The sequence below is a fragment of the Dendrobates tinctorius genome, unplaced genomic scaffold (genome assembly GCF_039654945.1).
Source record: "Dendrobates tinctorius isolate UK_male_01 unplaced genomic scaffold, ASM3965494v1 ptg000011l, whole genome shotgun sequence".
In the NCBI taxonomy this organism is placed as follows: Eukaryota; Metazoa; Chordata; class Amphibia; order Anura; family Dendrobatidae; genus Dendrobates; species Dendrobates tinctorius.
The window spans coordinates 83,610,176-83,635,931 of NW_027361679.1; the positions used below are offsets into that span (position 1 = coordinate 83,610,176).

Consider the following 25,756-nt stretch of genomic DNA (forward strand, 5'->3'; position numbering starts at 1 on the left):
CAGGTGATATGATAGATCAATTGCAGCATGTAGACAAGTTGACTTTTCAAGCAGAACAGAGCAGGAGGAATGGGGAACCTGTCAGGAGAATCAAGCTGCCCTCTCCACAGACTAAGAAATACTGGCAGGTCATATTTTACTCTAAGACACTGCAGAGTTTCGTCAGTATGGAACTACCAGGATTATGGTGCAGACTTCAGTTAGCATGTTTTGCAAGACATTCAGAAACAGAGGAATTTGTGGAAAGTGTAGTCCATATGGAAATTCCAATGCCGATTTAAGACATTTAGGCTATGTGCACATGTAGGAAAAGTGGTGCAGAATTTTCTGCACAAAATCCATATCTCCTGGCAGAATCCGCAGCCGCGGTTTTGATGCGGATTTGCCGCGGAATTGATGCGGATTTTCTGCAGTTTTTGCCACTGTGGATTTCTATCATGGAGGGGTCCAGAAACGCTGCAGATCTGCACAAAAGAATTGACATGCACTTCTTTTAAATCCGCAGCAATTCCGCACAGCTTTTTCTGCACAGCTTTTTTTCCACCATTGATTTACATTGTACTGTAAATCACAGTGCGGATCTGCAGCGTTTCTGTGCGGAAAAATACGCAGTGGATCCGCAGCAAATCTGCATCGTGTGCACATAGCCTTACTGCAGCCACAAAGTCTCTGGGATTTAGGGAGAAAAGTAACTAACAAAACCTAAATGACAAAAAAAAAAAAAACTGACAAAATATCTTTGGCGATGGACAATTCTTCTGCTAGGATAACCTTGTTCCCCAAGGGGGGACTGACTTTCTTTCCAGTTGAAAGGATGAATCTTTGAAGAATTCTTATATGAAATTGAGTCAAGGCTACAGCAGATACATAGGATGCCCTGCAGGACAAAACTGAAATTCAGAAGTGACAGAAGAGGCATATGCCGTGCCACAAATCTTATTCCAGTCAGGGTATGCCACAGCTCATTGCGAACTAGACGAGCAGGCATCATCAGAACCCCATCCCAGCTTTGCTCATTTCGGTGGAGCTAAGTGAAATGGAGAACATGACAAAAATTCCAAAATTTTTTGCAACTTTAAAGAAGTGCGTTATGTCAGATTTCTGGTATAAACACTGATGAATCAAGGCATGTTCCGACACTTTATACTCCCCTTTTATGTTCTATAATAACACTAAACATTTCATTTTTGATGAACTTAACCTCGGGTACTCCTGAAATAAAACACCTTGGTCGGGTTTATTCTATGAACTCTAATATTAGTTTTGTCCCTTCAAGACATCCGCCACACAAGTCGAAAGCGGGTTTTGTTAAAACTAGGCCTTGCCTCTAACAATCGTGGGTGGAGCGAAGCACCGCCCACAATTTTTAATTATTAAATGTCACGGTCAAACGCTGATAGCAAGATATAACAAGCACCGGCATGGGGAATAAGATTCCATGCACCCATTGGTGTGCCCGTGACATCATCGCAGGTTGCTGACAGGTTGCTATGACAGCAAGGGGTCCGTTGATGACCTCAGTGCTTGTCATTAAGAAGTTACGTTGTAGAGCTGGTTTTAGACAAAGTGGGGACCTGAGCAAAAGTTTAAAGTGGGGCCATAAATGCTAACATATCACACAGTCAAACATTTAGGTTGCATTTACAGGCGCTGAGTTCAGTCCATTAAATAAGCGCGACCGACTACATTGAAGACACTTATTTACAAGCCCTCATTATATAGATTGACGAAGAATGATGACTAATAGATCAAATCTGTCCCCATACGGTATCATGTTATCGCTGGCACATTTGCAGTTTTTATTGGGTGATGTACTGCTGAAAAACAATGGATGTTTGTTCTGGCATAAACAATTCAATCACCCGATGAATGGGAAGCATTTTGATCCTTCGTTGGGTTTGATTGCCAATATGTTAACACCTATGAACTCTTGCCTGTGCAGCAGGGATTTATAACTGGATGCTACATATGCGATGTTTTTGTCACGCATGTTTGTGATACACAAAATGTATATTTATACACAGATACACACAGTGGGGAAAGTACATATTTGATACACTTCCAACTTCTGCAAGTTTTCCCACCTACAAAGAACGGAGAGGTCTGTAATTTTTATCGTAGGCACACTTCAACTGAGACAGAATCTAAAAATAAAAAACTAGAAAGTCACATTGTATGATTTTTACATAATCAAATTGCATTTTATTGCATTAAATAAGTATTTGATACAATAGAAAAACAAAACCTAATATTTGGTATTGAAGCTTTACCAATTAAAGAGGACAGACGTTTCCTGTAGTTCTTGACCGAGTTTGCACACACTGCAGCAGGGATTTTGGCCCACTCCTCTAAACAGATCTTTCAGCTTTCGGAGCAGTCGCTGGCAACACTGAGTTTCAGCTCCCTCCAAAGATTTTCTATTGGATTCAGGTCTAGAGACTGACTAGGCCCCTCCAGGGCCTTGAAATACTTCTTACAGTGCCACTCTTTAGTTGCCCTGGTTGTGTGTTCCGAGTCATGCTGGAAGACCCAGCCACGACCCATTTTCAATGATCTTAATGAGGGAAGGACGATGTTGGCCACTATCTTGCGATACATGACCCCATGCATCCTCCATTCAATATAGTGTAGTCGTCCTGTCCCCTTTGCAGAAAAGCGCACCCCTGAAGTATGCTCCCCCCATGCTTCATTGTTGGGTCAGTGTTCTTGGACTGTACTTCCTCCAAACACAGCTAGTGGAGCGGATACCAAAAAGTTCTATTTTGGTCTCATCTGACCACATGACCTATTCACACACCTCCTTCTGATCATCCAGATGGTCATTGGCAAACTTTAAATGGGCCTGGACATGTGCTGACGTGAGCAGGGGACCTTGCGTGCCCTGCAGGATTTTAATCCATAATAGCGGAGTGTGTTACTAAGGCCGGGGTCACACTTGCGAGCACAATGTAAGAAACTTGCACGAGTCTCTTGCTTCAATACCCAGCACTGCCAATACCCAGCACTGCCTCCGGCACTCGGGACCGGAGTGTGCGACTGCATAGAAATACATGCAGCCGCACACTCCGGTCCGAGTGCCGGCGGCAGTGCCAGGCACTGATGTGCGAGTTTCTCACATCACACTTAAGTGTGAACCCAGCCTAACGGTGATGTTTGAGAGTGTGATCCGAGCTCTCTTCAGGTCATTCACCAGGTCCTCCCATGTAGTTCTGGGCCGATTCCTGACATTTCTCAGAATCAGCCTTACCCCATGAGGCGAGATCTTGCATGGAGCCCCAGATTGAGGAAAATTTACAGTCACCTTGTGTTTCTTCCATTTACTAATAATTGTGCCAACAGTTGCTGCCTTCTCATCAAGTTGCTTGCCTATTGTCCTGTAGCCCATCCCAGCCTCGTGCAGGTCTACAATTTTGTCCCTGATGTCTTTAGACCAGGGGTCCCCAACCGCCGGTCCGCGGCCCAGCACCAGGCCGCTGCAGTGCCCTTGCCGGTCCGCGGACACAAGGGGAGCCAGGGGCGGTCAGTGGCGTAGCGGGGGCTGGGGCAGCACGCAGCAATTCTTAAACTGCCCTCATGTGTAGCGGCGGCCAGGGAGCGATCAAAGCAGCTCCGCTGCCTGCAAGAGGGAATAGCAGGAGCGGAGCTGCAAGGACCCGTCCAGCTTCCTGCCCACCGCCCGCGCTTCCTGTCTCTGACTGACACAGAGGAGCACGCCGCTGCTGTGTCAGAACGAGGAAGCGCGGGCGATGCTGCGACAGGTGAGAGGTGGTGTGTGTATGTATGTCTGTCTGTGTGTGTACATGTATGTCTGTGTGTTTGTCTGTGTTTGTGTAGGTGCAGCCTGGCCCTGGAGGAGATGGGGACATGAGGAGAAGACCATGAGGGGGTAATGGGAGAAGGCCATGATGGGGGTGATGGAGAGACGTCAGTGATGGGGTGAAGGCAATGATGGAGAGATGGCAGTGATGGGGAGAAGGGAGTGATGGGGAGATGGAGCAGGCAAGGATGGGGTGATTGAGCAGGCAAGGATGGGGGTGATGGAGCACTCATTCAAAACCTATGGTGAGTTGAGTAACATTATAAATGTTATTTAATTATAAGTATGCACTGCTACACTACAAACGCGTCCATAGCCCCGCCCCCTTATGACCAAAGCCCCACCCCTGCCACGCCTCCATCCCCGCCCTGCCGGGCCATGGAAGAATGGTCTTGCTTGAAACCGGTCCCTGGTTCAAAAAAGGTTGGGGACCACTGCTTTAGACAACTCTTTGGTCTTGGCCCAGGTGGAAAGGTTGGAGTGTGATTGTGACTTTGTGAACAAGTGTCTTTTATACAGGTAACAAGTTCAAACAGGTGCAATTAAAACAGGTAATGAGTGCACAGTATGAAGATTTTTTTTAAAGAAAAATTAACAGCGTCTGTGATCCAGAATTCTTGCTGGTTGGTAGGTCATCAAGTACTTAAATCATGCAAGAAAATGCAATGTAATTATGTAAAAATCATACAATATAATTTTCTGTTTTTTTTTATATTTAGATTCTGTCTCTCATAGTTGAAGTGTACCCAACATAAAAATTACAGACCTCTCCATTCTTTTCAGGTGGGAAAACTTCTTTGACCACTGTATATACCTACCAGGAGCCCATATATTCAAATGTCTTCACTAACATATACCACCAAGAGTCTATGCATTCTGATGTCTTCACTAATATATTCTGGGACCTGGCACCATTCCAGCAAGAGATGACGACTACAGGTTTGAATACTTACCCCACATCTATTATTTCTCCTATTACGTATTGATCAAAGTTTGGATATCTATACTCAGGCAGTGACCAAATTATAGAACTTTACTCTTCACTTATAAATCCTGCATACTGTGATCATATTCTGGTTTTTATTCAGCTCGTCCTGCTGCTGTAATGTGTTGCCCCCACCCTTCTTTGTGTACTCCTCTTATTTTAACCTTTTGTGTTACTTAATATAACTAATAAACATTTTTATAACTCTATCTTGGCTATATTGTTTGGGAATAGGTTTTGGCTTAGCTATTTACTAATGGCCAATTGTACCACCATTATCGAAACATTCTTAAGGTGCTTCTATTGACACTAGTTATTCTAAATAATGGGACTTTCTGCTATACATATAAAAGTAAATATTTTTTGAAGACCTTGCTCTCAAGCAACCATTTATTGGCTGAAATTTTGTTTTACTAATATATATATATATATATATATATATATATATATATATATATATATATTATATATATATATACACCCCCCCCCCCCACATCTGGAGTCCAGACATTCTAGGATCAGACAGACTTTCAGGTGGGTAAGTCCTCAATTGTCCATGTCTGTCTACCTCCTCTCCAGTTCTTCTGACTCCCGCAGAATGCAGGACCTGTGGTGACATCACAGTCACATGGACGGTCATGATCTCACGCAGAGTACAAGACCTGTGGTGACATCATGGTCACATGACCGCGATGTCACCAAAGGTCCTGAAGCAGTCTCCACATCAGAAAGCTACGATAAAGCTATTAGTGTAGTTCGTGCTGTAGAGCCTGGGGGTCCCCCAAGGGAGTGGAACCCTTGGCAACTGCACAGTCTGCAACCCCCCCATCCTAACGCCGGCCCTTCTCCCTTAGAAACTCTGCCTGTGACCGGGCTTCAAAGGAGACTGATTTTTGCTATATACAGTCATATTTGGACACCTCGTTTGCCCCATTGAAAACAAAATACACGTGCTATCATGTTCATAAAAGTCCAATCTATCAAACTATATGAATAATTAACCAGATCGGTACTGATGAGCAGAATTATACTGCATGGTCATTTTTACCACACAATGTACACTGTAAAAAGAATTCCGAAAAAATGTCAGAATTGTGTTTTTATTCCCCCAATTTCTACCTACTTGGAAATTTTTTCCTGTTTTACAGTACTCTGAGGCAAAATAAATGGTGTCATTAAAATTAAAAAACTTGTCTTGCAAGAACAAGCCCTCATGTCTATGTAGATAGAGAAATAAAATGGTTATTGCTCTAGGAAGAGTAAAAAATGAAAATTGGCCACAGGGCTAAGACTTAGGGTATGTGCACACGTAGTTTTTTGGTTGTGCGGATTTTGTTGGAAAATCCGCAGGTCAAAAGTCCTGTGGTTTATCTGCGGTTTTGTCCTGCGGTTTCACACCTAATAATAAGGTGTGAAACAACAGCGGAAACCGCACAAAGAATTAACATGCTGCGGATTGTAACCCGCGGAAAAATCTGCAGCATGTGCACAGCGTTTTTTTTTTCTTCATAGGAAATAAAGGTACTGTACAACACAGCAGAATCTGCTGCAGGGCCAAAACTGCTGCGGATCCGCAGCAGAATCCAAAGCGTGTGCACATACCCTTTCAGTTTCATCCACCGGTCTTAATTTACAGTAAGCTGATGTAGGATGTGGCTACAATTAGGCAAAGCACGCTAGGCTGGAATGGATCACCGTTATAATAGCAGTTGTCTGTAGAAGTACAGTTATTGACCTGTGGGGGCCCTACTGTTCTGCAAGCGAGGACTGTGCCAAAATGTACTACTTTCTCCCAGTGCCTAGTAAAAACCCCCTATTTATCTCACTTATACAGTGCCATTAATTCCACAGCGCTTTACAGACATCACAACTGTCACTTGCTGCCCAGAGACCCACAATATAACCAATACTATTGACATCCTATATAGTGCTCAGTACTATTGATGAGCGAGTATACTCAATGCCCGAGTTTTCCCGAGAAGGCTCGGGTATCCTCCGAGTATTTTGGCGTGCTCAGAGATTTAGTTTCTGTTAACACAGCTGCATGATTTGCTAGCCAGCCTGAATACATGTGTGGAATGCCTGTTTGTTAGGGAATTCCCACATGTATTCAGCCTGTCTACAAGTCACAAATCATGCAGCTGCGGCACGAAAACTAAATCTCCGAGCACATCCAAATACTCGGAGGACACCCGAGCATGCTCGGGAAAACCCGATCAACGAGTATACTTGCTCATCATTACTCAGTACATAAGTCATCAGCTATTTTTGTTGATGATGCAGTTGAGGTCCTTCACCAAAAGGAAAAGCATTATAGCCACTACTGAATACACGTCTGGTAATGAACATTACATATTACCTCTATTACTGAGTCTTGGCTATACTCTTTCAGCAGCTCCAAAACATCTGGATCTCCAATAGCCCCCAAAGCTTCACCTAGGGAGAGGAGACAGTGAGAATTACATTGACGCTCACAATAGCTTCTGAGGATAAGGGTGTAACCTGTAATAATCAAATACAAATTACAGAAGTTTAGAGAAACCAGATTTCCATTGTGAACAATTGCACCTCACCTAAAATCTGGAGACCATTGATGAACACAGCAGCGGGCAATAGACTCACTTGACTCCCAATAAAAGGCACATTGCGGGAATGCCCAAGTGATGGGTACATGGGACAGTACTTACAGAATGGGGCTTGCTCTGACTACAGGGGTAAGTTGTGGTGGGCCCACCAGCTCTGATAACAAGGCAAGGTGTGAGGGAAAAGTGGAGTCGACCCACCTGCTGGGGGGGGGGGGGGGGGGCACTGCAATGATGAACGACCACCACATCAAATCCCTGTCCTGGCCAGCCCAATGTCCACAGACCTGAACCCCATTGAAAACCTCTGGAATGTAATCAAGAGGAAGATGGATAGTCACAAGCCACCAAACAAAGAAGAACTGCTTACATTTTATTACCAGGAGTGGCATAAGGTCACCCAAAAGCAGTGTGAAAAGCTGGTGGAAAGCATGCTAAGACGCATGAAAGCCGTGATTAAACATCATTGTTATTCCACAAAATATTGATTTCTGAACTCTTCCTGAGTTAAAACATTAGTATTGTTGTTTCTAAATCATTATGAACTTGTTTTCTTAGCATTATTTGAGGTCTGCAAGCAATGCATTTTTTGTTATTCTTTCCCATTTCTCATTTTCTGAAAATAAATACAAAATTTATTGCTTGGAAATTCGAAGACATGTCAGTAGTTTATAGAATAAAAGATTAATTTACATTTTACTCAAAAATATACCTATAAAGTTATAAAGAGAAAAATCAAACTGAAAATTTTGCAGTCGGCTCTTAATTTTTGCCAGAGCTGTATATGGAGATGGCTACTTTTAGTGTGCACCTGTTCACACCTCATCTGTTTAGAAATGAATGTCAGTCTTTTGAGATTTGTATAACATGAACCTTAAATAAGAAGCAGCACTAAACCATTTGCTGTTCTGGTGCAGATAACAGCTGATTGGAGGGGTGACCAGTGTCAGACGTGAAAAGTGACCTTTTTAACAGTATTTTTTGCAGTGCCACAGCATTGTCCTGCTGGAAAATCCAGTCCTCAGAGTTGGGGAACATTGCCTGAGCAGAAGGAATCAACTGTTTTTCCAGGATAACCTTGTATGCGGCTTGATTCATATGTCATTTGCAAAGATTAACCTGCCCAATTCCAGCCTTGCTGAAGCATCCCCAGATCAGCACCGATCCTCCACCAAATTTCACAGTTGGTGTAAGACACTGTGGCTTGTACACCTCCCTAGGTCTCTGCCTAACCATTAGATGATCAGGTGTTGGGCAAAGCTGAAAATTAGACTCATCAGAGAAGATTACCTTACTCCAGTCCTCTATGGTCCAATCCTTATGGTCTTTGGCAAACTTCAGCCTGGCTCTCCTTTGCTTCTCATTGATGAAATGCTTTTTTCTAGCTTTATATGATTTGAGCCCTGCCACTAGAAGCCTGATACGAACTTGTCTTGCCATCCACTTCACCCGTGGTCTTCACCCATGCACTTCACTCCAGCTGCCATTTCTTTTGTAGGTCACTCGATGTCATCCTGCGGTTGCTGAGTGACATTTGAATAAGTTGACTGTCATCCCGGTCAGTGGAGAGTCATTTTTGCCCTCTGCCGGTCTGTAGCTTTGTTGTCCCCAATGTCTGCTGCTTGACCTTGTTGTAATAGACTGCAGTCTTAGAAATTTTAAGGATGGAGGCAACATGACGCTCACTGTATCCCTCTGCTAGTAAAGCCAGAATTGAGCCCTTTTCCTCACTCAAGACTTTTCTTTTCAACTCCTTTGGGATGGTTAAAAGATGGATTTTTGGTTCTTACCGTAAAATGTCTTTCTTGGAGCCTTCATTGGGGGACACAGATTACCATGGGTGTATGCTGCTGCTGCTAGGAGGCTGACACTATGCAAAAAACAAGAAAATTGACTCCTCCCCGGCAGTATACACCCACCGACAGATACCAAGTACCTCAGTTGGTGAGAAAGCAGTAGGAGAAGCCACGGAACTATAACATATGTACCAACCCAACAAGGGACTCAAGGACCCAACACGGTACAACTTAGACAGGGAGGGTGCTGTGTCCCCCAATGAAGGCTCCAAGAAAGATTTTACGGTAAGAACCAAAAACCCATCTTTCTTTATCGCCTTATTGGGGGACACAGATTACCATGGGACGTTCCAAAGCAGTCCCAAGGGCGGGAACAACAATAAGGAACGAAAGAACAGGAAGGGCTTAGGTCGGCCGATGCGCCGCCACCGCCGCCTGCAGGACCTACCTACCAACGACTGCATCAGACGAAGCCTGGGTATGAACCCTGTAGAACCTCGCGAACGTATGCAAGAATGACCAGGTCGCGGCCCTGCAAATTTGCAGAGCCGAAGCCTGGTGTCGAACGGCCAACGAAGCTGCCACCGCCCGGGTGGAGTGAGTTCTCACTCCCGGAGGCGGCCGTTTTTCCTGAAGACGGTATGCTTCCAGAATAGTAGAACGAATCCAGCGAGCGATCGTGGATTTGGATGCCGGAAGCCCTTTCCGGTGACCAGAGATGATCAGCAATGAATCGGATTGACGAAGTGAAGCAGTCCTAGCGAGATAAACACGCAAGGCTCTAACAACGTCCAGTTTGTGGAGTGACTTCTCAAGAGGGTGAGAAGGAGCAGGACAAAATGATGGAAGAACGATATCCTCGTTGATGTGGAAGGAGGATACCACCTTTGGGAGAAAAGAAGGAACGGGCCTGAGGACGACTTTATCCTGATGGAGTACCAGCTAAGGAGAACGACATGACAGGGCCGCTAATTCAGAAACTCTTCTGATGGATGTTATGGCAATCAGAAAGGTTACCTTCCATGAAAGAAAAGACAAAGGGATGTCCTGGATGGGCTCAAACGGCGCTTTTTTGGAGAGCGCCAAGAACGAGATTGAGATCCCACGGTTCTATCGGTGAATGATGAGAAGGGGCCACATGAGCGACTCCTTGGAGAAATGTCTTAACCTGCGGTAAAGAAGCGAGCTTCCTTTGAAAAAGGATAAACAAAGCGGAAACCTGGCCCTTGAGAGTACTGAGAGACAGACTCGAATCTAAGCTAGGCTGGAGAAACCCAGTATGGACGGAATGGAAAAGAACATTGGAAAGACTCTTATCGTCGCACCAACGGAAAAAGGCCTTCCAATGCCTATGGTAGATGCGGGAAGAGGCTGGTTTCCTGGCTTTGACCATCGTCTGAATCATCTGGTTGGAAAAAACCTGATTCTCTTAAGGTTGCGGCCTCAACGGCCATGCCGTTAAATTCAGAGACCGAGAAGTCTCGTGGTAAAGGGGGCCTTGCGAGAGAAGATCCGGACGGTCTGGAAGCCTCCAGGGGACGTCCGCGAGCATGTTCACCAGTTCCGCATACCAAGGCCTTCTTGGCCAATCTGGAGCCACAAGAAACACTGGCACGCCTTCCGATTTTATCTTCTTGACCACTCTTGGGATCAAGGCAAGAGGTGGAAACAGATAAGGGAGTTGGAACTGGGACCACGGAATTACTAGGGCGTCGCAAGCGACGGTTAGAGGGTCCCTGGACCTGGCTGCGAAACGCGGAACCTTGTGGTTCATCCGAGATGCCATGAGGTCGACATCCGGATAACCCCAGCGCTGGCATATCTGATCGAAGACTGAGGAATGGAGAGACCATTCGCCTGACGCTAGGCTTTGGCGACTCAAAGTCGGCTGCCCAGTTTTCCACCCCTGGAATGTGAACAGCGGGGATTGCTGGAATGTACTGTTCTGCCCAGCGCAGTATCTTGGCCACTTCTGACATCACTTGGTTGCTGCGCGTGCCGCCATGATGGTTTATGTACTCCACAGCTATGGCGTTGTCCGACTGAATTCGGACCGGCTTGCCGACGAGAAGAGGTTGCCAGCGAAGAAGGGCCAGGAAGATTGCTCTGATTTCGAGAAGATTGATAGGGAATAGAGCTTCCTGTGGATTCCAGCGTCCTTGGGCCGTTCCCTGATGGAAAACCGCTCCCCAACCTAGAAGGCTGGCATCTGTTGTAATGACTTGCCACTGGAGCGGGAAGGAGGACCTCCCCTGGAGGACTGACGTAGGCATTGCCCACCAAGTCAGGGAATGCCTCACTCTGAGAGGGAGGAAAATGGGGCGGTCCAAAGATAACGTCGTCTTGTCCCAAGCTGAGAGGAGGGACAGCTGAAGGGGGCGAAGATGAAACTGTGCAAAAGGCACTGCCTCCATGGAAGCCACCATCTTCCCCAGAACTTTCATGCAGAGCCGAAGGGGAATGGGCTTCGGCCATTTGAGAGCTCGAATCTCTTTGGACAGACGCAAATTTTTCCCTCGGAAGAAACACCCGGGCCAGATTCGTGTCGAATTCCATACCTAGGAAGGTCAGACTCTGAGTGGGTCTGAGAATGGACTTTTCCTTGTTGACTAACCTTCCGAGACGGCTGAGGGTATCCAGGGTTATGTGAAGACTCAGGAGACAGTCTTGACGGGACGAGCCTTTGAACAAGAGATCGTCCAGATAAGGGATGATGAGAATCCCCCTGGATCGAAGGATGGCCATGACCGTCACCTTCGTGAAAACACGGGGAGCAGAGGCTAGGCCGAAGGGAAGAGCCGTGAATTGATAGTGATTTCCCTGAATCGCAAACCGAAGATATTTCTGATGTTGCAAACAAACAGGGATGTGAAGATAAGCATCCCGTATGTCCACAGAGCAGAGGAATTCTCCGGGTTCCATTGAGGCTATCACTGATCGAAGAGACTCCAATTTGAAGTGGAGAATCTTCACATGGCGAATGAGCAACTTGAGGTCCAGGATTGGTCGAAGTGTCCCGTCTTTTTTCAGGACTACGAAAAAATTTGAGTAGAACCCTGAAAACCGTTCTTCTGAGGGAACGGGGGCAATCACTCCGGCGGAAAGAAGGGAGGAGACGGCTTGAAAGAAACCTGGAACGTGGGACCGCTGCCTTGGGGTCGAGACAGGAAAAAACATCTGTTTGGCTGGGAAGCAAATTCGATCTTGTATCCGGATGCGATGATTTCCCTGACCCAAGCATCGTCGACAACAGACAGCCAAGCGTCCGCGAAAAAGGAAAGTCTGCCTCCCACCCTGGAAAAAACTTCCAGGTGGGGGTGACCCGTCACTTGGAGGAGAACCTTGCTGGGTAGATTTTTCTGTGGACGAGAAGGCCAGAAACCCTTTCTGTTAAAGCGTTTTGGCCGAGACTGAGGGAGAGAAGTGCTCTTACCACCAGTGGCATCCAAAATTATTTGATCTAGCTTGGCTCCAAACAGCCAAGAACCAAGGAAAGGCAGATTGGTACGCAACTTTTTTGGAGGTGGTATCTGCATTCCATGACTTTAGCCAAAGGACTCGGCGTACGGCTATTATGTTGCCGTTAGCCCTTGCTACGCACCCAGCCGCATTCAAAGAGGCGGCTAAGAGGTATTTACCGGCATGATTCATTTGATCTGCTAGATCAGCCAGCTCGGCCTGGAGAGCTGCCGCTAAGATGCCTCTGCGAAGAGTTTTTGCCCAAGCTGAAATGACTTTTGCCGCCCAGGAGGAAGCGAAAATAGGACAGAAAGAGGCGCCGGATGCCTCAAAAATAGACTTAGCCAGAGATTCTGCCTGCCTGTTGGATCCTTAAGCGATGCCCCGTCCGGAAGGGATAGAACCGTCTTAGAGGCTATACGAGAGACGGGAGGATCCACCTCGGGGGCTTTGGTCCATTTTGTGAGCAGATCTACATCAAAGGGATACAGGACATCTAAGTACCTGCGGCCTGAAAAGCGTTGTTCAGGGTGCTCCCAATGTTTGGTTAGAGTAGTATCGAACTCCTTGTGGTTTGGAAGGGTTCGGGATAGAGGCCTAGCTCGTTTAAATGGAACAGAACATTCCTGAGGAGGAGGTTCGTCTTGCTTAATTTCCAAGGTTTGGAAGATGGCAGAAAGAAGACTATCGACCATATTCCGCGTTTTAGATATATTATCTGCTTCTGAACTAGATCCCGATTGGGGATCGTCGTCAGACCTAGGGCCGTCCTCTGAAGACGGAGAAGGACACCTGGGAGAAGCCAACGGGCCTAGCGAACTGGAAGACGAGTCAGACAGAACCTGCTTCCTAGAAATCCTACTCGGCCTGTCCCTCTGAAGGTCGCGGTCAGGTGCGGACGACTCACCCTGAGAGGCGGTCGGTGCACAGGTGGCTGAAGATAGCTGAGGCTAACGTTCTAGGACCTGGACCAGGGACTGAGAGACTTTAGTCAGATCAAAGACCGTCTGGGACATTGCAACGGCCCACTCTGGGAGAGGGGAAGTGCCCTCATCCCGGGAATCGGTGTGCTCCTGAGAGGCCGGCATAGCTGAAGGGCTGCAGGACAGGCAGAGGGGAAACGATTGACCTGACGCCCACTTCCCTTTACAGCGTGAACAAGCGTAGTGGATAACGGTGGGCTTGAAAGATAGCGCCGTTGAAGGGTTAAACATAGGTATGTTGAGCACAATGGCTGCACTAAATAGTAGGGCTGCAGAGGAGAGACAATTTTTCCATTAAGCGCCGAGCCAACCGAAGTTCTGACGAGCTGGACCCTGACGTGTCCCCCAAGCAGCGCAGGAAGCCAGTGAAATTGCAGAAGGAAGCTGGCTGTGATCTCGGTGGGCGGCAGAGGAGGGGTGCGGTAAACATGGAGATTGACATCCTTAAAAAGAAAGTAGCGCTGTGATTGGTGTGAAATGGGCGCGAGAAAAAAAGCGCGCCCAGAGTGGAAATTCACGCCCAGAGAACAGTGAGGAGGGAGCGCGCTGAAAGTGAAACCATGTCTCCCTCCCCGCCGAGCTCTTATACTGATGCCCGAGGCGCCAATAAAAGTGCTTACAAGGACCCCCCTGTGTCCTAGTAGACCTTGTGAGCCTCTTTCCCTGATCCTAGTATAACCGGAGCGCGGCTGCGATGTGAGGCACGCGGCTGCAGTGGGGGAGTAGAGGCGGGAAATTCAAAGTTTGAAACCACTGCTTGTGAAAACATACGGGGCCAAAGGGATTGTTCGGATCTTACCTGACGTCCCTGAAGAGGATGACCGCAGGGGCATGCATAGCAGACAGGCCGCTGGGAGAGGTCCTCTTACCCGTGTCACGTAGAAGACGGCGTCCTTTTGTTGGGAGCAATGGCGACTACAGTCTTCCTCTCAGCCCTGTCCTGGGATAGGGATGAGGAGTTGTTTTGGCAAGGACCGGCCACCTGTCGTCCGCCCATAGCACCGAATGGTGATATGGAAAAAGTCCTGCCTGCGGTACTGAGAGTTGCGATGTGGGCGACACCACACTGCTCGCTCAGCCGCATGATATGGGAAAGCAGGGTGAACATTTACCCCCTGTTTCCCGATGTAGAATCTGGAAAATAAATAGGAAAAGATTAATACACACACACACACACACACACACACACACACACACACACACACACAAAACCTAAAAGAAAATGGTTAGATGCGGATCTGGGGAGATCCCGGTCCGCCTCCTACAGACACTAAGCACAAACTGAGGTACTTGGTATCTGTCGGTGGGAGAATACTGCCGGGGAGGAGTCAATTTTATTGTTTTTTGCATAGTGTCAGCCTCCTAGCAGCAGCAGCATACACCCATGGTAATCTGTGTCCCCCAATAAGGCGATAAAGAAAGTTATTTTTTTCATTCCTCTTACTTTTGGGATATTACTAGCACTTGTTTTGCCATCCAGCTTGTCCTATTGAAAGAGGATTGCGAACACCACAGCAGGGTTTCTTTTTATACTTTCCTTCGTTAAATAAGATTTGGTTCCGGTGATCACCTAATCAGAAGCACATTAAGTAGAATGAGGTGTACTCTGGTTGGAATTCAACTGACTCTGGAATGGAATGGCTGTCAGACATGGAGAGAAGCTGATTTTTATAAAACTGTGCAGTGGCCTCTCAATTTTTGTCAGAGATGTACATAACCAACAAATAAGGTAGCACTCATAGCACGTAAGCATGAAATATATTAAAAAGGGAACCTGTCACCAGGTTTGACTGAAACCAGTTACGGCCACTGCCTTTCAGGGCTTACCTACAGCATTCTATAATGCTGTAGAGATAAGCCCCAACCCGACCTGCAAGAGAAGAAAAATAACTTATTATACTGACCTGCGGAGCAGTCCGATGGGGATCGCTCTTCTTAGACGGGTGCTTAGGATGGGAGGAGCCGGACCAAGAAGAGAGACACCCAGCGGACCAGACTGCCCCGCAGGTCAGTATAATAAAACTTATTTTTCTTCTCTTACAGGTCGGATTGGGGCCTTATCTACAGCATAATAGAATGCTGTATATAAGCCCTGAAAGGCTGTGGCCGTCACTGGTATCGGCCTATCCTGGTGACAGGCTCCCTTTAAATATGAATTGCATTACTGCTCTAGAAAATAGGAAAAATGATGAATACTTGGCGAATAAATTGGTCAATATATGTGTACCCGGCAGCCACGACAAGGTGATTCTCGTTGCTGGGAATCTAATGTGAATCCTCTCTTAGACTAAACTCTACATTTCTATGGGAAGGCAAGATCTGCTGTAATTAAAAATGCCTGAGGGGCGGTGTGCTCAGTCAGAGAGCCAGTGTATTCAAATGTCAAAAGCTCTGAGCACGCCATCCCTCAGCCTCAGATTTCGGTGAGTCCTGGACAACTGCTTTAAAGGGTCTTTGTCAGCACAAAATGACTATTCATGAATGCCAAGTACTAGCGCTTTGTGCATCATGGCATGGCCAAACAGTTCAATGCATCTTCCCACCTGTTTGTTTTCCCCATCTTTCTCGGGCTCTAATGTTAGAGCTGTCAAAGAGGGGAATGGGGTGGCGAGAGGGGAAAACAAGCAGGTGGGAAGGTGTATGTAAATTATTGGCCCCGCAGTGGTGCACCGAGCGCCTATGCTTTGTTTGTACAGTCTCTTGGCTACTGGCCAACATGGTACAAATATATTTTTTTCCTGTATCATTCTGTGCTGAGAGTCTCTTTAAAGGACAGAATGACTGTACAAACCAAGTACAGGCGGTCGGTGCTTCATGGCGGGTCAAACATTTAACTGCACCTTCCCACCCCCCATCTATGGCTCTATGAAGCCAGAGCTATCAAAGTAGAATGGGGTGTAGATAAATGGAAAACAAGTAGATGGGAATGTGTTCTCAAAGGATTGGCCCCGCCATGAAGCAGAGCGTGCCTGCGAATGGTTTGAACAGTCATTCTGTGCTGACAGTCGTTTTAAAAGGGAAGGTGCAGCATGTTTTTTTTTTTTGTTAAAGTAAATAGTTATTGATAATCACTTTTAATACAAAATTAAAATGTACAACTTAAAAAAAAAAAACCTTAATTTTTACTTCAGCCACTGAGGGTTGCCATTTGCACTTGGGGAGGGGGGGGGGTGTAATTGTCTGAGCATGATACTTACCTCAAATATGGCAAACCCTGGACATAGACTGCAATCAAACACCCACTGCATCTCTTGTATTAAGGCTGCCATAGCTGTGACCTGGGCACGCCCCATGGGCTGTCCAGTCATAGCTATGTAAGAAGATCGGAGCCATCTTTGTGAATCCCGCAGTATATGATGCGGGCTGCACTTTCCCCCAGTCATCGCTCAGTGTTCAGCGTGAGCCGAGTCATGACAGGAGCTGCTGGGAGCGGAGGTCCGGGATGAGGTGATCGCAGCCTTTCATTAGTATTAGAGTACAGGCTACGATCACCGCTCACCTGTTCAGAGCACAGCAGAGACATCATCACGTTTCTGCGCTCTGAACACAGACACAGAATAGGACACCACGCTGCGGAATAGTGGAGGGAAGGTGAGAACAAGCGTTTAATTTTTTTTTTTTTTTGCACTGAACAACAGTGGCGCCGGCAGAATAGAGGACGCAAACCAGGATGGAGGGGCCTATTATATCGTGGGGCACTACGTGGGGCCCATTAGAGAGGGCAGCGCGACTCCGATGAGTAGTGCAGTTACTCTCGTCGCCCACTGCTCATCACAGTGGCCGGGTCTCGCGGCGCGCAACGGGACCCAAAGTGGCTGCTGCTACAGCCTATGGACATTGGATTCGTTGGGCTACGTCGGACCTGCATGGGAACTTTTTTTTTTTTTTATCTAATAAATTGGTGAAAGAAGGAGTTTGTCTTGCCTTTATTTCTCACTTTTTAGGCTTTTCGGGTATCCATTTGTGGACTACGACAGATTTGGTGGACCTGCATGTTTTTTTTGTTTTTTTTTTAAATATAAAAATTGGTGATCCAAGAAAAGTGTGTGGGTTGTTTTTTCTCCAAATAAAATTTATTTTTATGTCTGTGTTTCCATTACTAGGTTAATAATGGGGTTATTTGATATACACCTCTCCATTACTAACCCCAGGGTATGATGACAGCTGTCATTTTTGACAATTCACAGCTGTCATTAACCCCAACTACCATTACGCCGATTGCCACCACACCAGTGCAATCGGAAAGAGATGGGCAAAACATCAGAATTGGTGTACCTAATGTGATGTGACATTGCTGAGGCGGCAGCGACTGGTATTTTTAGGCTGACAAGGGACCTTTCCTGCCTGATGATATCAGCTGCCTGCTTTACCTTGACTGGTTATCAAAAATAGGGGAGACCCCACGTCGCTTTAAAAAGATATAAAATTAGGGTGAACAAGGCTAAAAAGCACCCCTTAGTGCTACATGAGAAGCACTTACGTTTCGGTTCTAGCAGTGATTTGGAATACATTCCATTGATGTAATTTGAAGGGGCAATTAAGGCGTGACACCACTCAGTCCACTTCTCTGGGAGCAGTGGTGTAATGCGTGACCCCACTCATTCCAATTCTATGGGAGTAGTAATGTAGTGGACAGAATCGGGGTCACACATTACACCTCTGCTACCACAGAAGTGGATGAAGCAGAGTAGCATCTTTCATACATTAGATACTGTGTATCTAATCCCATCCTGCATGATACACTCCGTTGAGCTCAATATGTAATCCCATAATGTGATACACTTCCCCAATCCTTGCATCTAATCCCAGCACGTGATACACTCCACCTATCTAACCTCAGTTGGTGCTGCTTGCTGTATGATAAGCAAACAGAATAGGTGCTGCCGGCCATCTTAGGTGACCCTGTACTTGTCAGTATCACTGGATGTCACCAACAAAATGGCTTTGCACTGCGATCCTAAACTTCATTCTCTCATCATTTTACACCCAGGAGGGGAGAAGAGGGGCAACATCAGACCCATGTGAGCAAATCCAGCCCACAATTACTACAGTCGTACACTAGGCTTTTATGGCAGATTTCAGCAGTTGCTCCCCCTAGTGGAAGCGCAAAACCTTTTAAAATCATTTTTCATATTTTTCTTAATTAAAATAAAACTTTAAAAAAATACATACAACATTAATACTTTGTTTATTATATTTTTATGGCCCCTTCCCTTTAAGGTTATCTGTGCTAGAAACCATTCTAGGGTTGTGCGGTTGCCTAGACTTATGTGGCTGTGTCCTGCAGTCACATTAGAAAGTAATGATGCTGAAGTTGGTAGGGAAACTACCTGTGCTGTCAAGGAGAGTCTAAGAAACAGAATTACTGGTAAGTGTAATTCAATTTTCTCCAATCCCCTCCATGACAGAACCACAGGAGTAAGGGTATGTTCCAACTGTCAGTAAACGCTGCAGGTTGGATGCTACGTACATCTGCAGCGTCCAGATGTTACAGCATAGTGGATGGGATCTCAAGAAATCCCATGCCCACTATGCATGCAAGGACATGCGGCACGTCTTTCCAGACCGCAGCATGTCTATTTGTCTGGCGGAGACGCAAGATAAATATCATCAGTGCAATGTATAGGACACAGTGATTCCACACGGTTCAATGAACACATGCGGAATCACCTGTGTTCAAATGCCGGCAGAGCTTTGGACGCAGCAGACATATGCTAGGTTCAAAACGCTGCCGGTTACTGACCATGGGAACATACCCTAATACTAAAGAATAATGTTTTTAGGGAGGGACAATGGGTTGAAGCACTTTCCTTTCAAAGGCTATTTGACAGTAAATCTAGCCTATAAAGTCTTGGAACGAGGACCGGGTAGCAGCTCTGTATATCTGCTCGATGGATGCACTAACTTCTTGGCCCAGGAGACCAACATAAATCTGGTGGAATGAGCCTTTAGTAATCCTGGAGGGGAAAAATCTTGGATTTTGTATGTTTCGCAGATAGTCTTCTTGATCCAGAAGGCCAACGGTTTTTTTTTTGCAGATCTTTTTCCCTTTGTTGGGACCACCATACTGCACAAAGATTTTGAGCCTGTGGAATAAGTCTGCATTCAAGCTCCATTCCAAGGGATGTACAGATGCTTCTCACAAAATTAGAATATCAAAAGTTTAAGTTATTTCAGTTCTTCAATACAAAAAGTGAAACTCATTTCATATAGAGTCATTACAGAGTGATCTATTTCAAGTATTTATTTCTGTTAATGTTGATGATTCTGACTTACAGCCAATGAAAACACAATAGTCATTTTCTCAGTAAATTAGATTAACAAACACCTTCAAAGGCTTCCAAAGTGTTCAAAAAGGTCTCAGTCTGTTTCAGTAGGCTCCACAATAATGCGGAAGATTGGTGACATGACAGATGTCAAGAAGGCAGTCATTCACACGCTCCACAAGGAGGGTAAGCCACAAAAGGTCATGGCTAAAGAAGCTGGCTGTTCACAGAGTGCTGTATCCAAGCATATTAATGGAAAGTTGAGTTGAAGGAAAAAGTGTGGTAGAAAAAGGCGCACAAGCAACCGAGATAACCGCAGCCTTGCAAGGATTGTTAAGAAAAGGCCATTCAAAAATTTGCAGGAGATTTACAAGGAGTGGACTGCTGCTGGAGTCATTGCTTGAAGAGCCACCACACACAGACGTATCCAGGACGTGGGCTACAAGTGTCACATTCCTTGTGTCAAGCCACTCATAACCAATAGACAACACCAGAAGCGTCTTACCTGGGCCAAGGAGAAAAAGAACTGGACTGTTGCTCAGTGGTCCAAGGTGTTTTCAGATGAAAGTAAATTTTGCATTTCATTTGGAAATCAAGGTCCCAGAGTCTGGAGGAAGAGTGGAGAGGCCACAATCCAAGCTGCATGAGGTCTAGTGTGAAGTATCCACAATCAGTGATGGTTTGGGGAGCCATGTCATCTGCTGGTGTTGGTCCACTGTGTTTTATCAAGACCAAAGTCAGTGCAGCAGTCTACCAGGAAATTTTAGAGCACTTCATGCTTCCCCCTGCCGACAAGCTTTTTGGAGATGGAAATTTCATTCTCTAGCAGGACTTGGCACCTGTCCACACTGCCAAAAGTACAAATACCTGGTTTAAGAACAACAGTATCACTGTGCTTGATTAGCCAGCAAACGCGCCTGACCTTAAAGGGACCCTGTCACCCCCCCCCCTGGCGTTTTTAAGTAAAAGAGACACCTTGTGCAGCACTAATGCTGCATTCTGTCAAGGTGGCTCTTTTATTTAGGGTACCTTCCACCGCAGAAATAATTGCTTATAAAATTGGTCAGACATACCTGATATTTGACAGGGGGGCAGGGCTTTCCCCATCTGACAGACGCCTCACATCCGTCACTCATGTCTTCCTGAATTTTTGGATCCACATCGCTCTTTTCAAATTCTGGCGCCTGCGCTGTCCTATTTATTCTTGGGCATGCGCAGTTACCGCTGCCTGTCCACTCTCATGACTTCCTGGCCTTCCTATCGCGACTGCGTGGACAAGCGGCCAGAGATCCCGCCCCGCAGTTGCTTATGGTTTATTCACACTGCGGGGCTGGGAATCTCGGGCATGCGCAGTAGTTCTCTGCTGCGCTCCGACTCCCGGAAATCCCTCCGCCTCTTTCCTACATTGCAGAGTCATCGGTGGAATCAGGGCTGTGGAGTCGGTAAGCCAAACCTGCGACTCCGACTCCTCAATTTCCCTTACACCGACTCCACGACTCCGACTCTCACACATATTGCTTATATTTAAGTGAAAAATTTATTGTAGTACAATGTGAACCTCAGACATTTAATCATTTTTATGATCCAATAAAGATATTTAGATAGAACGGAATATATATTGGTGTACTACCCGGTTTTCATTCTTTTTGGTACAGATACGATATGGATAGACAGATATGGATAAATGGATGGATAGAGCAGATTTCTAATCTGCTTTTGCTATTGAGTAACATTATCTATGAGCTCAAAAACCTTTCAGGTGATGCAGTTTTTTAAAAAGATGATCAACTTTTGCAGCTGAAAAACGTATCCTCAAAAAACACAGGAAAAACGCTGTGTGTGAATGTAGCCTTAGATCAGGAATATAACAGCCATTTATAGGACATTTCATAACTTTCCCAAACTCCTATGAAAAAATATTCAGCACATCCTGCATTGAACTACTGTACCCAATTTATTATATATTTTAGGAGTCGGTCCATTTTATACCGACTCCAACTCCGACTCCACCAAAATGAGCACCGACTCCGACTCCACGACTCCGACTCCACAGCCCTGGGTGGAATTGTCAGCTTCTCAAGAGGAAGAAGAGAGACACCAGATCCAACAATGCAGACGAGCTGAAGGCTGCTATCAAAGCAACCAGGGCTTCCATAACACCTCAGCAGTATCACAGACTGATCGTCTCCATGCAACGCCGCATTGATGCAGTAATTGATGCAAAAGGAGCCCCGACCAAGTATTGAGTGCAGTTACTGAACATACATTTCCGTAGGCCAACATTTCGGATTTTAAAGTCATTTTTTCAAGCTGGTGTTATAAAGTATTCTAATTTACTGAGATAATGATGTTTGAATTTTCATTGGCTGGAAGCCATAATCATCAACATTAATAGAAAAAACACGTGAAGTAGATCACTCTGTAATCATTGTATCATTTTTTGCCGCCATTCAAGTGTATTCACATCAGGGCTCCTCACTGCATTGTATTTTATTTGTGATTTTTTGCTTTTGTCATTAAACCTGTTACAAAACAGAAGATAAGAAATAGCAGAATAAGAAACCAACTTCCATCTTCGCCTTTATCATGTTATCTTTTCTACAAGTGTAGACTGTAGGGTCCTGGGACCCCACTCTCTAAAGTGGGGTGCAGCTCAGGCAACAGCTTGCATTCCAATCGCAGACACCTGCACACAAGCCCCCCCCTCCCCACCGGCGGCAGCAGACGCCAGCACACAAGCCCCCCCCCTCCCCGCCGGCGGCAGACGCCAGCACACAAGCCCCCCCTCCCCGCCGGAGGCAGACGCCAGCACACAAGCCCCCCTCTCCCCGCCGGCGGCAGACGCCAGCAAACAAGCCCCCCCCCCACTCCCTGCGGCAGACGCCAGCACACAAGCCCCCCCCCTCCCCGCTGGCGGCAGACGCCAGCACACAAGCCCCCCCTCCCCGCCGGAGGCAGACGCCAGCACACAAGCCCCCCCCTCTCCCCGCCGGCGGCAGACGCCAGCAAACAAGCCCCCCCCCACTCCCTGCGGCAGACGCCAGCACACAAGCCCCCCCCTCCCCGCCGGCGGCAGACGCCAGCAAACAAGCCCCCCCCCACTCCCTGCGGCAGACGCCAGCACACAAGCCCCCCCCTCCCCGCCGGCGGCAGACGCCAGCAAACAAGCCCCCCCCACTCCCTGCGGCAGACGCCAGCACACAAGCCCCCCCCCCTCCCCGCCGGCGGCAGACGCCAGCACACAAGCCCCCCCCCCCCCTCCCCGCCGGCAGACGCCAGCACACAAGCCCCCCCCCCTCCCCGCCGGCGGCAGACGCCAGCACACAAGCCCCCCCCTCCCCGCCGGCGGCAGACGCCAGCACACAAGCCCCCCCCCTCCCCGCCGGCAGACGCCAGCACACAAGCACCCCCCCCTCCCCGCCGGCGGCAGACACCTGCACACAAGCCCCCCCCCCCCCGCCGGCAGACACCTGCACACAAGCCCCCCCCCCCCCCGCCGGCAGACACCTGCACACAAGCCCCCCCCCCCGCCGGCAGACACCTGCACACAAGCCCCCCCCCCGCCGGCAGACACCTGCACACAAGCCCCCCCCCCCCGCCGGCAGACACCTGCACACAAGCCCCCCCCCCCCCGCCGGCAGACACCTGCACACAAGCCCCCCCCCCCGCCGGCAGACACCTGCACACAAGCCCCCCCCCCCCCGCCGGCAGACACCTGCACACAAGCCCCCCCCGCCGGCAGACACCTGCACTTGCACACAAGCCCCCCACCGGCGGCAGACACCTGCACTTGCACACAAGCCCCCCACCGGCGGCAGACACCTGCACTTGCACACAAGCCCCCCACCGGCGGCAGACACCAGCATCCTCCTGCCTCTCACACAGAGTGTACCAAGCACCAAGCTCCCTCCAGGCTTCCCGCAAAGCTATGGCGTCCCAACTACATAGCACTTGTCGCCCTCTGGTGGTTACATGCCTCATTACATAACACCCATGTGTTGTGTTTCCTTCGGGCTAACTACACAGCGCTGCCATGAACGTGACGTGCTGACTACCTGCTTCGTGGCGCACCATGGGCTCCTGACTCCGGTCCTTCAGCACCGAGCACAGTATGGGCACCGCGCTCCGATCTCTCATCTGCCCCAAGCAGTAAGCCAGCTCATGCTTCAGAAGCGCAGATTCATCTCCAAAGCCGCGGCCGATCCATTCCACAGCTTCCCGTCCGCCCAAGTTACGAAGCGTGAACAGAGCACGGAATCGGGCTGGTAAAGCTACACCCGTGTCCAGCAGCAGCCGGCCAACACTCGCCACCTGGTTGTTGCTGGGCGCCGCCATTTTACACTGAGGCCTGAGGGAAGGCTGTGGCGTAGAGGAAGTGACGGGCGAGTTGCTAGGAGGATATGACGCAGGGAAGGAGCGCCACTTCCGGCCTGTCCGTCACTACAGGAGCGCGGCACGCCCTCTAGTGGTCAGGTCCTGAACAGTCAATGTTCCGCCTGCTCACAGTCATTGTGCTGCGACCAATGGGGGAAATTGTACTTAAAGGGGTGACAGCAGAAGGGGTCCTGCACTGACTACAAGGGGAAGGCAGAAGGGAGCGTCTGCTGGGACTACAGGGGATAGTCTGGGATTAGGAATGGGACCCTGCTCTGACTACAGCAGGAAGGAACCCTATTAGCCAGCATTTCATAAAATGAATAAAAGCTTGTTGCACAACCTCCCACAACCACTGCGGCCTCTCCATCACTGCTCCGACAATTGCAGGCTGCAGTGGTGACGTCGTGACTGAGCGGCTCTACTGAGCTCCGATGTAGACGGCCCAAGCCGCTGAGATCCGCGATTGATGATTTCTAACGGGCGGACACTGACAGCTTGGGGCCCCTGTGCAAGAGATGTATCTGGGCCCCCTTCCTTTTATGGCAACAAAAATATACATATACAGGAACACATACATGTATATATATATTACAGTCTCGTTTATTATGTATATTGCGGTCCCTTATACAGTGCCCTCTCTTGTTATGTACAGCTCCGTCCCTTATATATCGGATTATATATCACCGTCTTTCTTACATACCGTCCTATCTGTTGGATATATAATGCATTGATGGCTGATGGAGCCTGGGAAAGCTTTTCTAATGGAGGAGCTAATGGCCTGGTCATCTGGTCACTGGCTTCTCCATCAGAAGTAATTTTTTATCTAACAAGAGAGGGGACTATGCAATAAACGAGGGCGCTGTGAATAACAAAAATAAAAAAAAAACTAAGAGATAGCACTGTACATAGCAGAATAAGCTATATAATAAGGGACGGCATCATATATAACTAGAGGATGGTACGTAATAAGGGACGGTGTTACACATAATGAAAGAGAAAACTATGTAACTAAGGACGGTGTTATACATAATATGTGAGCACATGATATACCAAGGGACTCTGCTATACATAATAAATGAGTACACTGTATACTAAGGGACTGTGCTATATATAACAGTACACTATATACTAAGGGAATGTGCTATACATAAAAAGTGAGTACACTATATACACTAAGGGACTGTGCTACCCATAAGTGAGTACACTATATATACTAAGGGACTCTACTATACATAATATGTGAGTACACTATATACTAAGGGACTGTGTTATACATAATAAGGCTACATTCCTGTATCTGTGTGCAGTGTCAGTGTGCTGCTTGCTTTTAAAGACGCATTGAGCATGTCCTATTCTGACACTCAAAATCAGATCAGAACAGGATATTCTCTGACCCTCAGAGATCTTTCTCAGATCTGTGATTTTCATGTACAGTGGGGAAAAAAAGTATTTAGTCAGCCACCAATTGTGCAAGTTCTCCCACTTAAAAAA

General features: G+C 47.4%; 1 protein-coding gene across 1 annotated transcript in view; it reads right to left on the bottom strand.

Moving 5' to 3' along the window:
* DOHH (deoxyhypusine hydroxylase) overlaps positions 1-24,340 on the bottom strand; it is a 40,391-nt gene extending 16,051 nt beyond the window's left edge. Inside the window, exons 1-2 of the mRNA XM_073543984.1 lie at positions 23,944-24,340; positions 7,162-7,238 (exon numbers count right to left, since the gene is read on the bottom strand). Of these exons, the coding sequence (XP_073400085.1) occupies positions 7,162-7,238; positions 23,944-24,223 (357 nt within the window). The 5' untranslated portion in view covers positions 24,224-24,340. The remainder of the gene's footprint in view (positions 1-7,161; positions 7,239-23,943) is intronic.
* Positions 24,341-25,756: the final 1,416 nt, after the last annotated feature.